This window comes from Pseudopodoces humilis, chromosome 20 (genome assembly GCF_049639895.1).
Source record: "Pseudopodoces humilis isolate 2021_Gansu_Grassland_sample_001 chromosome 20, ASM4963989v1, whole genome shotgun sequence".
Taxonomy (NCBI): Eukaryota; Metazoa; Chordata; class Aves; order Passeriformes; family Paridae; genus Pseudopodoces; species Pseudopodoces humilis.
Genome location: NC_142219.1, coordinates 11,820,786 through 11,838,287, shown reverse-complemented (window position 1 = coordinate 11,838,287; position 17,502 = coordinate 11,820,786). Strand labels below are relative to the sequence as shown.

The 17,502-nt window shown below is 54.0% G+C and overlaps 2 protein-coding genes across 3 annotated transcripts in view; one reads left to right on the top strand and one right to left on the bottom strand.

Annotated features, from left to right (window-relative positions):
* The first annotated feature begins 302 nt into the window (after positions 1-302).
* HRK (harakiri, BCL2 interacting protein) lies at positions 303-10,966 on the top strand. 2 transcript variants are annotated; one of them, XR_015774219.1, is made up of 2 exons: positions 303-927; positions 10,832-10,966. XR_015774219.1 is itself a non-coding variant. In XM_088065031.1 (2 exons), the coding sequence occupies exon 1, from the start codon at positions 3,232-3,234 to the stop codon at positions 3,484-3,486; it is 255 nt and encodes an 84-aa protein (XP_087921157.1). In that variant the 3' UTR covers positions 3,487-3,533; positions 10,832-10,921. The 2 variants fall into 2 exon arrangements, 1 of the variants encoding a protein (XP_087921157.1); XM_088065031.1 differs by lacking the exon at positions 303-927 and adding an exon at positions 3,232-3,533 and having other exon boundaries at positions 10,832-10,921.
* The window catches only part of RNFT2 (ring finger protein, transmembrane 2), a 30,582-nt gene continuing 23,927 nt past the window's right edge, over positions 10,848-17,502 (bottom strand). Inside the window, exon 11 of the mRNA XM_005524496.3 lies at positions 10,848-17,497. Within this exon, the coding sequence (XP_005524553.1) occupies positions 17,363-17,497 (135 nt within the window). The 3' untranslated portion in view covers positions 10,848-17,362. The remainder of the gene's footprint in view (positions 17,498-17,502) is intronic.

Sequence of the window (17,502 nt, the reverse complement as noted above, 5' to 3'; positions counted from 1 at the left end):
GATGGGGCCGGGGCCGGCGGCCGGGAATGAAGCCGGTGTTGGGGCCGGGGCCGGGGCTGTCATTTTGTGGTCCTTACACGAGGGCGGCGATAGCGGCCTGAGAGCCCAGCTTGGCTCTGGAGAACCGCGGGCGGCCGAGGGAGGCCGCGACAACAGGGTCGGTCTGGGCTCTGGGCCGCGCTGGGAGCCCTCAGCCGTGGCCGGGGACAGGGCAGGGCCCCGCTGGGCACCCAGAGCCCCGCTGGGAGCCCTCAGCCGTGGCCGGGGACAGGGCAGGGTCCCGCTGGGCACCCAGAGCCCCGCTGGGAGCCCTCAGCCGTGGCCGGGGACAGGGCAGGGTCCCGCTGGGCACCCAGAGCCCCGCTGGGAGCCCTCAGCCGTGGCCGGGGACAGGGCAGGGTCCCGCTGGGCACCCAGAGCCCCGCTGGGAGCCCTCAGCCGTGGCCGGCCCTGCCGGGAGCCCTCAGCCCCTCACAGCCACGGCCGGTCCCGCGGGGAGAAGCCGCTCCCACGAGAGGGTTGTTGTGCAAGGAAGTGGCCGCTCTGAGTGACCGATGTACCTCTCTTAGGGCATTTTTGCCTTTCTCTTGGCCACGTCTGAAGCCGGGCGGGTGGGCAGGGGCGGCCCCATCACTGCTGTGCTCACCGCACCTGCTGGGAAGGTGTTTTGCTGCTTGAATCACCCCCGCCTCCTGCAGCCACCACAGCCCTAGAGCTGCCATTTTCATGGTGTTTTGGGGAGGACACGAACTCGTCCCAGTTCCTCTCCAGTATCGACACACCTCGAAGCTCAAAGGCTGCGTTTGAGTGATGCTGAACCACGGCTGCAAAGCTTCTGCTGCTTCAGCCAGTCCAGGGGAGCAGAGAGGCCACGAGTACTCAAGTCTTCAGTACAATTCCTGTGGAGCCCTCAAGGAACTCAAACAGGTAAGTGACATGTTGGTGTAAGCCAAACAGCTGCTCCTTCTAGAACAGACTATAAAACACAGCCCTTGCTCTCAGCAGCAGCTTGTGCAGTTACCCCCACCCTGGTGTCCACCCCTACCTTCCTCACTGGCCACTTGCTGGTTTCTGTCCTCTGCACCTCATTGCTGTGCTGTTTATAAAGCCCAACTTAATGAACATGGTGTCCAGGAAAAGCCCAAGCTACCCTGTTTAGGGAAGGATCTCCTGTATGTAGAAATCTTACCAAAGACAGGTGGGTACAGGCTGGCCATGCCCTGGCCATGTGTGCTGGACCCCAAAACCTCCCTGCCCTGGGCTGAGCCCCCAGCAGGGGCAGCAGGAAGGGAGGGGGGATTCTGTCCCTCTGCCCTGCTCAGGTGAGACCCCACCTGCAGAGCTGCCCCTGGCTGTGAGGTGCCCAACATGAGAAGGACCTGGAGCAGCTGGAGTGAGAGCAGAGGAGGAGATGCTCCAGGGGCTGGAGCCCCTCTGCTCTGGAGCCAGGCTGGGAGAGCTGGGGGTGCTCACCTGGAGAGGAGAAGGCTCCAGGGACACCTCAGAGCCCCTTCCAGGGCCTAAAGGGGCTCCAGGAGAACTGGAGAGGGACTGGGGACAAGGGATGGAGGGACAGGACACAGGGAATGGCTCCCACTGCCAGAGGGCAGGGCTGGATGGGATATTGGGCAGGAATTGTTCCCTGGCAGGGTGGGCAGGCCCTGGCACAGGGTGCCCAGAGCAGCTGGGGCTGCCCCTGGATCCCTGGAAATGTTCCAAGCCTGGATGGAGGGGGCTTGGAGCAGCCTGGGACAGTGGGAGGTGTCCCTGCCCATGGCAGGGGTGGAATGGGATGACATTTAAGGTCCTTTCCAGCCCAAACCAATCTGTGATTTTTGTGACTAGTTTTCCCTACAAAACAATCACTTGGAGGGACTTAGAGGAGGGGTCTCCCAGGGGTGCACGTGCTGGTGAGCCCTGCCAGTGGTGGGATTGCAGACCAGCAGGATGTGGGGCTGTTCCAGGGAGGATGGATGGGCTGGGATGATTTGCCAGGAGGTTTGCAGCAGCTTCTTTGCAAAGCAGGGTGGGAAACGGGCCAGTTTGGGGTGATCCTGCCCCACAGAGATCCCCCCGTGTCCCTCCCAGGGCTGGTGTGTGCAGGGAGCCCTGCCCGGGGCTGCCAGCCCTGCTCCTGTGCCCTGGCAGCTGCGGAGGTCCCGCGGGCCCCGGGTCAGTGCCGGGGGCTGTGCGCTGCTGCCTCGGCCACCCGAAATGTGATCCGAATCCGTAATGCTGTGGGTGATGAAATCGGCTCCGGCTCTGTGTAATCCCCTCACTGCCCCCCTGCATCTCCTCGCTGTCCCCTCCTCCAGCCCACAGTCATCTGCAGCCTCGCACTGTCCCTCTATCCCCACGCTGTCCCCTCTGTCCCACAGTCCCCTCTGTCCCCACATTGTCCCCACACTGTCCCCACTATCCCCACAGTTCCCACGCTGTCCCCTCCATCCCCATGCTATCCCCTCTGTCCCACACTGTCCCACCTTCCCCACACTTCCCCTCTATCCCCACACTGTCCCCTCTATTCCACTGTCCTCTCTATCCCCAAACTGTCCCTCCATCCCCACACTGACCCTTCTGTCCCACCTTCCCCAGTGTCCCCTCTATCCCACATTGTCCCCTCCATTCCCACACTATCCCCCCGTTCCTGCACTGTCCCATCAAACTCCCACCCTTGATACCAGAATCTTCCCCCACACAAGCACTGTTCCCTCCACTCCCTGTCCCACACTGTCATTCCAATGTCCCTGCATCCCGTGCTGACCCCTCCATCCCAACACTATCCATCCATCCATCCATCCATCCATCCCTCCATCCATCCATCCATCCATCCCTCCATCCATCCCCATGCTGCCCCACTGAACTCCCACCCATCCTTGGATACCAGAATGTCCCACCCCACAAGCACAGTTCCCCCAGCCCCCCCCCCCAATGTCCTCCTATCCCCGCACTATCACCCGCATCCCTGTGCTGTCCCCTCCATCCCCACGCTGTCCCCCATCCCTCTGCCGTTCCACCGAGCTCCCACACCACCGCAGGACACCAGACCGTCCCACACCCAACCGCCGGCCCCCCTGTCCCCCCCCCCCCCGCCGTCTCCTCGCTCCCCCCTCTCCCCCCGCGGCCGAGCACCGCCCCGCGGGGGATGATGTACCCCCCCGTCCCCCCGGTGTCCCGCCCGCGTCCCGCCCGCCGCACACTCGGCGGGCTCGGCGGCGAGCGGACGCAGCCATGTGCCCGTGCGCGCTGCGCGGCCCCCCCGCGCCCTGCAGCCCCTGCGGCCCCGGCCGCGCCCCGCGGCCGGAGCCCCCCGCCCGCCGGGTCGCCGCCCGCCTGCGCCGCCGGGGCGATGAGCTGGAGCAGCGGCGCAAGGCGCGGGGCCGCGGCCCCTCGGCCGCCCGCCGCCTGGCCGCCGTGGCGGGGCTGCTCTGTGCGCTCACGCCCGCGGCCGCGCTGGCCTGGCTGATCCGCAGGAGGAGCCGCTAGGGAGAGGGGCGCTGGACGGAGCGGGGAGCAGGCGGGACGCGCAACAGGTGGGCGCGGGACGGGGCGGGCGGCGGGGCGCGGGGCGGGCGGCGGGAGCGGGGGCTCGGCTCGGTCCGGCCCGGCGGAGCGCGCTGCCCGCGGTACCCGCGCCCCGCCGGGCTGCGGGGGCTGATCGCGGCAGCGCACCGAGCCACGGGCTGCCCGTACGGGCATCCCTCTCCTTTCCCTATCCTTCTTCCTTTTCTAATCCTTTCCCCTGTCTCTTCTTCTCCCCGGACCGCCGGTGCCGGGTCGCACCGACCTGTCGCTTTCACCTCTTCCCCCGTCTCTTCCATCCCCACTTTCTCTCTCTCCTCTCCCCCTTTCCCAGGACTTCTCAAACGCCCCCTTTCCCCTTCCCCAAACTTTTCACGGCTCCCACCCCCGTGGCTCCACTCCGCCCGCGCCACCCGTGCTCTCGTGGGGCAGTTTGAGCTCCGTGCCCGGCAGCGGCACAGGGCAGCTCAGGGGGAGCCGAGCTGGTCCCGTGTTGCCCCGGCTGTCGGTCCCGGGAGCTGGAGGATCCCCGCATACCCGTGCCTGCCAAACCTCCAGCCTTCTTTTGAGTGGAGGAACTTTGCCTGTGTCGTGTCGTTCCCTGGTGGGCTTTAGACCCACGGGCACCCATCGCTAAGATGGGAAAGTCTAGTGGGGCAGCCTGGGACGTTGGCTCTGTGTTTTGGACAATACCTTGCCCAGTGCCAGGGGTTATCCCCGAGGGGACTGGCCAGGAAAAGCACCCAAGTCCAGTTACTGCTGGTTCTGTGCTCCAGAGCCACTGAACAAATTAGCAGCAGGGAATCAGGACGTTCCTGGTTCTGTAACCTTCCTGTCATCTGGTGACAGCTCCAGGCCTTGTGGGGACAGTTCTGCACCCTCAGCCCTGGGAGCATTCAGGGATACTGAGTATAAGTGAGGTCACCTCAGGGATTTTGGGTGCTCTGTAGTGTTCTTTGGGTTGTGGATTTGTCACCACAGACCTAAGGAGCATGGGCTTCTCTTTTGGGTGCTCTAAATTGCATCATAAACACCTCCCAGCGTCTGTCTGTGTTCAGGGAACAATTTCAGCGCATGTCTAACTTTCAGCGTGCACTGATATCCCACCAGCTTGGATAGGGGTAGTGTGGGGAGGAAGTCAGGTTATCAGAGAGTTTAAAAATGAGGTTTTCCAGCAGGTCTGTGTGTTTGCACTGCATGTGCACACGGGGGGAGGGCATTGTTGTCATCCATCTGAGCCACAACTGCTGAGTCTGGCGGGAGGTTCCGCTGGTCACCTTTGTAAAGCTTTCTTTGAAACAAAAACACAGCAGAACTGTGGGGTTTTGATGAATCAAAACCTCAATTTCTATGAAAACAGGCACTGGCTGGTGCCTGCAGGGCTGTGCCCAGCAAAGCCCTCAGAGGTGGTGTCAGTGGTGTGGGACTGTGGTCAGGAGCAGAGCAAACACATCTCTCCCTCCCCGTCAGTTTGTGGCAAGTTTGGTTCCAGTGTTTGGAAGCAAAACGACCCGTCTGCCTTGCTGGCCTCTCTGAGCACAAACACGAGCTGAAATCCAAGGGGGAGCTGCATTGATCTCCCTTATCTAGTGTCTCAAATGTCCTTTTCTTTCTAACAAGCCAGGGAAATTCCTCCCTGCCCAGTCTGGGACTCTGTCCCAAGCAGAGAAGGTGGCAGGTGAGTGGGGCTGGCAGAGGGAGCCTGTTAGCTGGCCCTGGTGATCCATGCACACACTCAGCCCAGACTTCCTGGCAGTCCCACGAGGCCAAAGCTGTTCAGAGTATTAATTTTAGTGAAGGTTTATTGGGCAGACACTATTCTTTTCCCCAATCTCTTCTGCTGTTGATGCTGGAGTCCTCACTTCGTTTCTGCTCACCAGTTGCTTACAAATGGCTTTGATGAGAGACTGTGGAAAAGCCAAGGTTATCCTGGGCGCCTCCGAGGCGAATTCCTTGGGCAGCACGGTCCTGCCCCCAGATGCTCCTGGACACAAATACACATGTGAGGCTGCAAAGGAGCTCCTGGTGTGTGATGGGAAGCGGTTTCAGGGATAGAGGTGCGAGATGTGGCGATGAACAGGCTGGTGACACTCTCCTGGCTGTCCCTGTGTGCAGCCTGTCCCACTCCTGCCACGCTTCTAATGCACAAGTGACCAAACTGCAGATGAAAATACAATTCAAGCCCAGAATAATTAACTGTGTCATCTACACCTCAGTTCCTCGGTTATTCTGGCCATTAATAATCTTTTCATCCTGAGCAGTAATTTGCTTCCGCCAGTGGAGGTTTCTGACAGTCTGCAGAGTCTCAGAGCCCCAGTGACAGTGCAGTGAGCTCTGTTAGCCATGAAGATGAGGTAAGACACTGTTTGATTATCTCAGCAGAGTATTTCTGAACAAAACAGGTATTTTTCTGCCATCCTCAGAGAACTCTGCAGTGACAATAACATTGTCCTGCAACAAGCTGGGAAGTCCAGCCTCTAACCACTTGTGATCTTGGAAATTGGGATTTCATGGAAAGGCTGGTAAGAGGAGAGTAACTTGTACAGTTAACGAGTGCCCTGCAGAGTCAGCCTTTGTCTCGTGATCTGGTGGTTGCAGAAGGAACAGAGAAAAGAGGAAAAGGCCAGTTTCAGCTTGGGCTGTTCCTCGAGTTCCCCTCCTGCTTTTTCAAGAGGCTGCTGTGAGCATACGTACGGCTTCTGAGGCAGGAGGTTGGTGCTCGTTCCCTCAGCTCCGTGTGGCTTCACACAACAGCGCAGCTCAGGGAATAATCCCGTGCTCCAGGGAGCCCCTCCTGTTCTCACAGCCCTGGGTGATGCCAGGGAGAGCAGGATTAGGGCCGCTGCGTGTGACCGGCTTGCATCTGCGGACCGTGCTTGGGATTTGGGGACGGATGCTTTGCAACTGGCAGTTTTGTGATATGTAATCTGACATCACCTTGAAACATCCAACCAGGGCATGAAGTATAGTTGTCAGGTGCCAGTTTGGCATACAATGTCACTTGTATTTCGCTCTGTTAGTTCAGGAGTGGCAGTGTATTAAAATCAAACCCTACTTGTCCCTGCCAGCTCCACCAGCCTGGTTCTGTGCCCACTGTGTTGCCAGGAATTCCCCCCACTGTTTGCTGCGAGGTTCATGCAGAGCCACTCTGTCCAAAGTCTCAGTGCAGTTAATTATCTGTATTAAAACTGGGTTGATAAGATTTCTGGAGGTGTCCCACTGAGCTGTGCAGGAGAGCAGAGCAAACGAAGGACCAGAGGCAGTGCAGATGCAGAGAGCTGGTTCTGCACCAGGACAAACATCCAGCCTCTCGTGCACCCCGTGTGTGTCCCTCACACACAAAGAGGCAGGCTCTGTTGTTTATCCTTCTGGATCACGAAAAAGCCAGTCCTTCCCAGTGGCAAGCATCCTGCTCAAAAAAACCAAAGGTCCCCACCACCCTCACCCCAGCCTCACAGCTAAAACTGAATAAAGGAAACCTTCAGCATTAAGTCTCCCGATAAACATCAGAGTTTGCACAAACAAACAGCAGCCCAGAAATGGCTCATTCCACAGGTGGACCGAGGCCAAGCAGGACAGTCTTTGTGGCAGGATTGGAACCCAAATGTATTTTTTTACTGTCTGCGTTCCCTGATCTTCCTATGCAAAGATCTCCCGGACACGCCATTCTTCCCAGTTCGTCCCTAGTGCTCTTGAACCCCTCCTAATTGTTTTTTGGTCTTCCAAGTTGCCCTTCCATCTCCCGCGGAGATGCTAATGAAGTGTGAGTGCACACGGATGGGGCTGCTTGGGAATTTGTCAGGGCTCTTGCCCAGCCCTTGTTCCCTCATTAAGCTGCTGCTGAGCGAGGACCGAAGCGATTGTGCCTCGTTTAGTCCCTGCCTCCAGCGTGCCCTCAGCGATCCAAGCCCTTGGATATATTTTTCCCTTTCAATATATCAATAACTGTTATTTTGTTTATTAGCGGTGGGACGTGTGCCAAGCGAGTGGCCCGTGTAATCCATTTAAAAGGAGCGGTTCCACGCTGACACAGTAGCCGTGAGCAGAACTCCTTTTTCCGGCTGCTGCCGGAGCCTGGAGCTCAAACTCTGCTCTGGCTTCGTGCAGGTGCTGCCCAAAGGCGGCTTCTCCTCCCCTCCCTGAATAAAGATCAGTCAGAGAAGTGCTAAGAGACACAGGACCCCCTACCTGAGTCGTTTCATGCCCATCCCTCTCAGCATCCATGAGAAAAGCAGCTTGGATTTTTGGTAAAGCTGTGGGATAAGGCTGGAGAATTCCAGATTAGCGGGAAGTGGAGCCTGTGTGTGTCAAAGCACCAGGATGTGGCGAGGTTGGCTGAGGTGGTTTTGCAACCAAAGCCATTTATTGTCTCAGAACCTTATTGCTGCACTTGTGTAATGGTTGAGAGCAACTTTCTGAGCAAAATCTGTCTCTCCCTAAATGCCCAGGCACAGAGGGATACATCACCAAAGGGAATGTAAGATCCCATGAAAAAATTTCAAAAGAAGTGAATTTTTTCTTACTGCTCCCATCCGTGTTTCCAACAGACACTGCAGTTTTCATATAGACACTCAAACATAATTCTTTTTATTTTATAAGGAAATGAAAATGTTGATGGTTGTGGACAGTTTCCCCCAAAGTTTCAGCCTTTTAAGAATGGCACATAAAATAATCAATTTTTCAGCAGCTCTGCAGAAGGGATATGCTGGCTCTCTTTCCCACTTACTATCCACCCCAGTACAAATGGGATGTAGTTTGGCTTTCCACAGCCTTTTTCAGACCCAAAGTACCAAATTTCACTCTGTCTGCTGAGTGCCTATTGTGGGAAATTTGGAGTAACTCCACTGGAGTCAATTGGGTTGCCCTGGATTTACGGTGCTGTAAATGAGATCAGAATTGGCTCAAAGTATATTCCATTAATGAGTCAGATACTGGCAATGCAGCCAATATGCACCCAGAAATGGCTTTAACACAGCCTAGGATATTCAAAATTGGTTTATTGAGAGATGGGCTCAGGGCCAGGATTCTGGGGTTCTCTTTTATTCTTTCCATGAAATTCACCTTCCTGCAGAAGGCCAGCACGAGGCTGATGCAAAACTTAAGAGCCATTTAAGCCCTTAGAATGGGGCTTGTGAGATGCATAAACATTGTGCTGAGCTCTTTGCCTGCCCTGGAGCAGATTTATCGCTTAGAGTTCAAGATGTTCGAGGATTTATCAACTTTTACAGGTTTTTATAGATTTTCTATACATTAAGTGACGCAAAGAGACAGTTTGTAACATACAGTGACACCACGGATGATCTGTTGCCAGCCATGGGTGGCACAGCAGGACAAGAGTTCAGAGCTTGGCAGTTGCAAGTGCTGCTACAGGAGAAATAATAAATAAGGATTAAATGGTTTTGCTGTGGAGGAAATCCTTTAATCAACTCCTGAACTCTTTATTCCAGTGTAACTTGAGTAAATATCTCACCTCCTGGAGTGGAGGCAGCCACATCCTCCTGCCTTGTACAGTGCCACACTCACAGCCCCGGCTGTGCCCTGCTCTGGGGAATTCTTGTGTGGGGAGTGCAGGTGCCCAGATCCCCTCCTGGTGGTGTTTCCAGGTCTGGAGAATGCCGTGCTGCTGTGTGCCTCTCCCTGGGCACACAGGGCTGCCCAGATCCCCTCCTGGTGGTGTTTCCAGGTCTGGGGAATGCCGTGCTGCTGTGTGCCTGTCCCTGGGCACACAGGGCTGCAGGAAGGGCTGTGTGTGCAGGCTGAGCAGGGTCATGTTCCGAGCCCTGGGCTATCCCTGACTCCCCGTGCCCTGCTGCTGGTTTTGTGTAGCTGTGTTTGTTCCTTCCCACACAGCAAACACCTCCCCTGTTTACCTTCTGCCAAAAAAAGCCAAGCAGCTCTGCTGAACCACTTTGGGATACTCCAGTACTTCCAGAGGGCAGGTGAGGTGTGGGAGGTGGAGCATGGAGGTGCAGCTGCCCTGGGATGGATGGGGCTGGCTGACAGCCTTGACCACGGCCAGATTGGAAATGTGCTTCACCTCTGGAGGGTTCATCCCAGCCTTCCTCCTTCCAGCTATCCCCACTGTTACTTCAGATTTCTTGAAACTAGAAAGCAAGGCTGGGAATGAGGGAGGGAGAGGCAGGAATTGCCACATCCTGTGCACAGCTGGCAGGAACTGGGATAAAGCAGACACGGTTCAGCCTTCTGCCGAGGAACCAGAGGCATTCCGGGTGGCTGGAGCAGGGAGAGGTCACAGCCCCAAGGCTGCGTGTGGGCACAGCTCTCAGGCACAGGGTGGGATTGCTGGGGTGTGCCGGAGTCAGGAGTTGGGCTGATGATCCCTGTGGGTCCCTTCCCACTCGGGGTACTCTGTGATTCTGCTCAGAGTCCGGAATTCACCTCTTTCCCTGGATGTTCAGCCCTTCCCAAGGCTGTCTCCTGCTACCTCCCCGCTGGCATGAGCAGAGCAGGACAGCAGGAAGGGAGGGGATTCTGGAGTAAGGCAGCTCAGGATCTGCCCCGAAGCTGTTGGCCAGCCCTAATTACACTGTGACTTCATAGCTGCTGCACTTGCACCGTCAGCGGCTCCCCCCCTGCTCCCAGCCGGTGAAATCACCTCATCCCAGCGGAGATTTCTCCGTGTGGCTTTCTCTAGGATCTCTCCTTGTCACAGCCTGCCAACGAGATATACGTGGCATCTGCCCCAGCAAGGGCTGCTATCAACAAACTGGGAGATAAACGCTGGAAAATGGGAATTTCATCGCAGATGCCCCTTGGGCACCTCTCCTGCTAATTTGCACTTAGATGGGTGCCTTTCTCTGAGTGCTTTATTAATTAAGGCTCGCAGCCCACCTGTGAGGCAAAGAAGTTATTAGTGCCCTCATTTTCCAGCAGAAGTGAAAGCAGTGGTTTGCCCGAGGCCACAAATCTAATCAGTGGCAGAGCCAGGAATGAGTGAGTTCTTCCAGTCTCCCGTGATACTCCCTGCACCCCACTGCCTACCTGGAACAAATTTAATGGCTTCCCTAAAAGTTCACATTCTTGTTGCATGTTATGTTAACGCGATGTAAATGAAGATGCAGCACCCAAAAGGAGCCTTGCAAGCAGGAGAGCTCCCAGGAATCTGCAGTACCCAGGGCCAAAGGCATTGTCTCCTGTCTGAGCCACAAACCATCCTCCCCATAAATTCCACACCACCTCTTGTCCGTAAATTCAGTAGGAGGGCTCAAGCATAAATTTAAAAGAAGCTTTTATTGCACCAAATGCATCAACATAATTAACACCCAACCCCGTTCTTTTGCTTTCTTAGGCTGGAGCAAACCCTGTGCCCTTGGAGAAAATTGTTTCCCCTTTTCCTCCAGGGAATCCAGAGCCTGAGCAGCAGCTGTGAGGAGTGGAGAGAAAGAAAGAAGTGGGAGATGCTGGAAGTGCTTTGGGCGACGTGAGAAGGAGGATTTGCCCGGAAGGAGCTGTTCAAGGGCCCAGCAGCAAACCAGAGACACAAAACCTGCTTATATATAGAAGAATGTAACCCCTGTGTATGCAGACGTGGACGCGTGCATGCCTTGTCGAGAGCGTAAGCGACATTCCCTGTAGATCGCTGCTGTGAGCAGCCCTGCTCCTGCAGGCCGAGCCTTGGCACTGCTGCTGGCCCTGCTGGACACCACCCACTGCCCCATTTATGCAGCAGGATGAGGAGGAATCTCTACACCCACATTAGTAATCCTGAGAATTCCAATCGTGCTGCAGCGCGGGCACGGCCCAGGCGTGGCGGGGAGCGGGTGCGGAGCGGCTCGGACAGCAGTTTGTGTGTGTAAATATTCATGCTCTGGCACCAGGGGAGAGCAGCTTTCCTATGACTTTAGTTTCTCTGGTGCTACATTTAATATTTGTCTGGGGCTAAACTGCCTCTCTGTGGTGCTACAGTTTCCCCAAGAGGATGTTCTGAAACGTGGGACAAGGAAAGATCTATTTTGGTTATTGATATTTATACACAAGATAGCAAAAAATAAGACTTGTTGAGAAGGTGCTATTTTTTTTCTTTCTTTTAATCTCTGCAGAAACTAAGACAAAACAAATAATCTACCCCAGAACTTTATAAAACTCCTTTTCTTTGGAGCAGTTCTTTTTCTTTTGACAGTGTGGAGCTTGGGAAGCAGCAGGCACTGAGGTGGAAAGGACACAGGGCCCTTTCCACCGCAGTGTGCACATGGAAGTCTGCTAGAGCAGCACTTCCTACAGCTCCAGAGCTGGGAATTCTCCTGCATGGTGATTTATTCAGTCCCAAATCCCATGAACCAGGGAAGAGAACTCTTTCCAGACTGATCACTAGAGCAGGGGATAACAGGAGAACTTGGCCTTAGAAGTCAAAGGGCTTTTTTCAGTCTAGTACTGAGCACTTTTTTCCTTGCAGCCAAAACTACCTGTCAGATTTTGGGTACCTTCCACATACAGCAACCTGTGCACAGTTTTTTAGAAACATTTTTCCTACCTTCAGATATTTGCACCAGAAAACTGACCCTGCCATGGCAGGGAGGGCATTTTCAAAGGCATAAAGGAATGTTAGAACCCAATTTCTAAAGGAAATTTGGCTCCTTGTCTTTTAAAAATACTTCTCATCCCTTGTCCAGCCCAGGAAGAAGCTGAGTGGCCGCTGTGTCCAGTCAGACCCTGCATTTTCCACTGCTGCAGGAGAAATGTTTCTAAGCAATCTGGAAGCTAAATTCTCCCTTTATCAAATATTCACCACAGGGTTTTGAGCCCCTGCACGCATTTTCCTGGCTGTTACTGATCCAAGTCCATTCCCAAACAGCAGCAAGGGCTCTGCTGGAAGAGCAGATTGTTCTTAGAGAAGAACCTTGCCCTGCCTTAGGTGATGTGCAGTGTTGGGAGGGGTGGTGTAGCTCCGTGTAGTTTGTCTGTCCATTCCCTTTGGATGGTCCCAGAGCCACAGGGACCAGTGAAACATTTTCCTGCCATTTTTGGCCTGATGCTCAGTGATCCTCAGCATCCTGAACCCCTTCCTGGCTCAGTCTCCTACAGAAACAAGGACAAATTCTTCTAACAAAAGGAGGAGCCTCAGCTGATTCCAGCAGTGCTGCCAGTGCTGGGCAGAGCCTTAAAAATACCAGTTTCTGGAAATCCCTGGAATGTGGGAGTGAGATTGTGCAGATGGAATCGCACAAGTCGCACTTGAACAGGAACCATGGATGTGACACTTGGCTGTAGGGGACACCCCTGCAGCTGGGTCACATCCCTCAGAGCTCTCCCACAGGTTCCTCACCCCTACCAGCTCTGAATGTAATAAACTGCTCACCTGGAACAGGCATTATTCCATTTTCCTGTGCACACAGCTGGCACTGCCCTTGGCTCTCCTGCTGCCCTGGCTGTTGGGGGCTGCAGCCTTCAGGCTGCTCCCAGTGTTTCAATTCCCTTGGAACAGCACAGCCAAGGAAAAGGAAAGGAAATTCCGTCCTCCCCACCTCAGGAGAGCCCCCAAATCTGTGATCAGCCCCAGTGCAGGGATTGGCTGATCTCCCTCAGTCCCAGCCCTCAGTGGACAAGCTTATCTGTAAAAATTCCCAAACCTCAGAGCTCCCAGGGGATTGCTGTCCCCGGGGGCTCCAAACAGTCAGCAAAAAATGTTGAAAGACTTGTCCTGCCCAGCATGGAACAACCACATCCATGGTGCTTCCCAAGTGGGAACAGGTCTGGTACCCCAAATCCTGCATTGTTCCTGGTTTCCTTCACTTTTGTAGTTCCAAACTGGATGTTTCGCATGAGCCCAGGGTGAAGTTTTGGAGTTTTGTAGCCAGAATTCCCTGTACAGAACTGGAATTCCTTATTTGAGGGTGCAGATTTGTCAAAGCCTTACATTTTGTGGTGTAATTGCTATCCTTGAACGCCTCCATTTTTTGACAAGGAGTGTTTTTATCCTTTCTACAAGATCTGCTTTGCCCCTGGTTGGTGTTTGCATGGAAAGGGAAGGGTGCTGTGAACTCCCTGGAAATTCCCTGTCCCCTCCTGTGGGCAGGAAACCGGCACAGTTCCCCTCTGGCCCTTTTGTTTTCTCACAGCAGCGGAGCAATCCCTGGGTTGGGTCAGCTGGGAAGGCCAGGGAGGGCTCTCCAGAGGGAGGAACAGAGCCCTCTCGGGTTTCAGCAGCGAGCAGAGCGCAGTTATGAGCTCATGGTCTGCGCAGAGCACGGCTGGGAGGGAGCTCTGCATGAATTTTTAAAGCGCTTCTCTGCCAAGACAGCTCCCAGCACAACCTGGAATTCCGTATTCCAAGGTAAAAGAGCAGCCTGGTGTGGGCTGCTGCACCTGCCACTGCTGGGTTACACCAGGGCAGGGCTTGGCCCATGAGTTCCACATTCCTTCCTCTTCTCCTGCAGGTAAAAAAGCGTGGAATGGGAACAGGCCTCGTGTCACACAGCTTGGTGAGCCCAGGCAAACCAGCAAATCACCCAAAGCAGGGAGCTGTCAGTGGGGAGGGGGAGAACCCCATCCCACTCCTGCTTCAGAGCAGAGGGAGGCAGCAATTCCTCTTTGAGCCAAGCCCGTTGCTAAAGCAATTCCCTTAAATCCCAAACACTTCTTGAATCAATTTCATCTGATTGGTGAGTTTGTTTTGTTTCTGTATCACAGTAAAAGTTAGAAAGGTCTCTTAAACCCTCAGCATGAGCAGAAGCGGTTCCTGCTGTTGAAATCCATGACAAACCGAACTGGTTAAACTGGTGCAGTGTCTGTCCACAGCCTGGAATGAGGCATTCCCAGCTGGAAAACTGAGCTGCCCTGTGAAAAATGGCCCCAGTGAGGACAGAATAGCGCATAATATTCAGTTTTCCTACACAACATCTGTCCCTGATCTCAGCAGGAGCCTGGTGTGTATAGAACAGGCTACCTGAGGCTCCACACCGGATCCTGGACACACACTGTCCATGTCCAACCCTCCTGGCTGTATCCCAGCTCCCCAGCAGGTGCACAACTTTACTTGGAGCCAGTTTGCCCCCAGAAAATTTGATTTTTAATCCAGGCTTCAAACTCAGCCTCATTCTTGTGTAACTTTGCTGAGTGTGAGCTGAACTTTCCATCTCATCACAACAGGTGAGGAGACTCAGGCCATGCCAATTCCAGATCCAGGGAATTGTAAACACCATGGGAATTGGGCTTCCCTAGGACCAGCCAGTCTGAGGAGAGGGCAGGGATCCTCACCTGCTGCTCCTGCCTTGGGTTTCTACACCACAAAATCCAGACAAAACTGTAATTTTTCCATTACAGTATTTATTTGAGTACAGGAGTGAATTTTGATGTGACTTCAGTGTCCATTCTGGGGGAATTACTGAAGTGCTTGAATTTCCCAAAGTTTTTAATATTTACAGAAAGTGACTTTGGATCTTGATAAACATTCACTGAAAACATCTGAGGATTAAATGACCGTTATAAGTTCCACCATTATTAATTAGTCACACCTTTATTAGTTACTCCATCAGTAGTCAGAGGTGGCACCAAGCAGAGCAAACCCAGCTGCAGTGGGATTTAATTCCCTGGGTTTTTACAGCATCCCTTTTCCTGCCATTCACCAGAGTTTATCACAAAACCCTCCCGTCCTCGTGAGTCCTGAGGCCGCTGCGAATTCCCCGGTGTGTCCCAGGGGCATTGCCAAGGGAATGACAGGCAGGGAATGCCCAATTCCTGGCGTTTTGCTGGTTACCATTGGGATGGAACTCCAGCAGGGTCACTGTGCAGGTTTCCCCCTCACCAAAGCAAGGGCAGGGCCTGTGCTCCGAGTTCCTGGAGCTCCAGGAGGCTCCTGGTCCTGGCTGGATGGGGCTTCTCTCTTTTGTAAAAGGAATTTCATATGCTGAGACTCTTTGTACATATTTATAAGGAATTTATTAAAAAAAAAAAAAAAGAAAAATAACTGTTCAATGGCAAAAAAAGGCTCCGGATTTTATTTTCTCTCTCGGAGGAATTTCCTTCCACAGCCTTCCCTGTTTTCCCATGGAAATCAACAGGTTCCCAGCAGCTCTCATTGGAACTGAAGTTTCCCCCGGATGTTTTCTGGTCCAAGAGTCATATTCCACGAGAAGGGAGGACCATCCTCCCCAGAAAGACCCCAAAACTTTAAGAATGCAAACCCACACCTTCGCTTCGATTTCCTGTCTTACCACCAAATAAAAACTGAATTTTGAAGCAGTTTATCCCACACTTTCTGTAGAGCTGGGCTCCTACTGAGTTTTTCCTACACTTCTCCAAACACATTTTCCAGGAGCATTTAGGGTAAAAACATCAGAATGAGAAGTAGCTTTTCAAACAGTTTGAAAGCAGAAACATCAAGCCTCGGCTTCACTGGCACTGCAGTGACACTGAGGCTTTCCAGAAACTCCCTGCCCATGGAATCACTGATTTCCCCTTTTCCTGGTGAATATTCCAGGCTGTCCCACATAACATTTTTTATGCCCAATGAAAACCTTGCTCCCTGCTGTTCTGAACTCTCCCATCCCAAAGATAAGGAAGCTATTCCCATTGCAGAGAGCAATGAGATTCCTTGCCTTAATTCTCCACTTCCACAGGATCCATTAGACAAGAATTTGACATCACTTTGTTTTGGAAAGTAAAGCTTTTCCTCCTCTGCTTCCCTGGACCTCCCAGGCGAGGTTTGGACTCTCCCCAGCTCAGGCTCTGCTCTCACCATTCCTCCTCAGCCACACTGAGCTGAGTTATTTCCAAAGGAATGCAGAGCTTTAATCCTGTTCCCATCAGCTCCCGTTTGCTTCCATTCCTCCCCTGTGGAGTTTCCATCAGCACAGACACAGCCTCCCTCCCTCAGGAGCCTCTTCCCGTGATGGCTCAGGTGGGGCTGTCACCTTGAGCCATTTCCATGGCAATGAGCTGGGAAGGTGCTGCTGTTCCTGACGGAGCAGAGGTGGTTTGGGGACAGGGAAAGCTCCAGAACGATCAGCAGCTCCCTCTGAGGGCTTGTGCTGCTGGAGAACCTCGGCAGAGACCTCGGCCACAGGGATGGGGTTAATTCCTGATAATTGCTGTCAGGGATCTCCTGCTGAAGCTCAAGGCTCTGGTTTTCCCTGCCAGGCAGGTCCTGGCTGAGGAGCACAGGGCACTGAGTTTGTGAGATGCTCTTGGTCAGGTGCTGGATTTCCATCCAGACAAACCCAACTCAGCTTTAACCTCCCTCTGTTCTCCCCAGAGACTGGGAAATCAGAAAGTCTCTTCATGAAAATTACAGAGGAAAAACATTTCCAGGGAATGTTGGGAAACTCTCCATGGGAAAGGAGAGTGTCATTTCCAGCTTCCCTGGCGGGTCCTTCCCAAGCTCCCTGTGATTCTCTGAAGGTGACAACGTGTGCCATTTGTGGAATCAGTTGGAAAAGCTGCAGCTGGGAAATCACATTTCTCCAACTGCAGCTTTGGACACGAGGTTCTGAAGCCTGGGAAGAGTTCTCAGGGAGAGGAGCTGTGTAATCCTGCAAAGTCAGGGATTCAGGGAATGCAGGGCCAGGTAACGCGAAGCTCCTCAGGCAGAGCACAGCTTTGTTCAGCACTCACAGCTCCCCTGCCCTGGATGCTCAGTGTTTGTCCATACTAAAGGACAGGAAAATAGGAAACATCCCAGACCCTCTGTAACCCTGGAAGCTCCAGAAACACCCTGGAGTTCACCATAACCACCCACACCTCCCCTGCCTTCCAGGGTCAAGTTTCTGGCCAGTCACAATTGTTCAGTTGGTTCAGAGCTGGAAGAAGGACAACAAAACAACAGACAACAAAACTGAGCAGAGATCCTGGGATTTTCCAGCTGCTCCTGTGCCCAGCCCTGCTGTCAGTACACCTGGAAGTGAGCAGAGGTGGTGCCGTCCTTCCAGCAGCGCAGGGTGTCCACGGTGACCGAGCGGCACAGGGGACACGTCTTCTCCCGGTCGAACCACAGGCACAGGCACTCCTCACAGAACACGTGCTGGG

Excerpts from the sequence above, each read along its gene's own strand:
- HRK (XM_088065031.1), top strand. The coding sequence starts at position 3,232 with ATGTGCCCGTGCGCGCTGCGCGGCCCCCCCGCGCCCTGCAGCCCCTGC.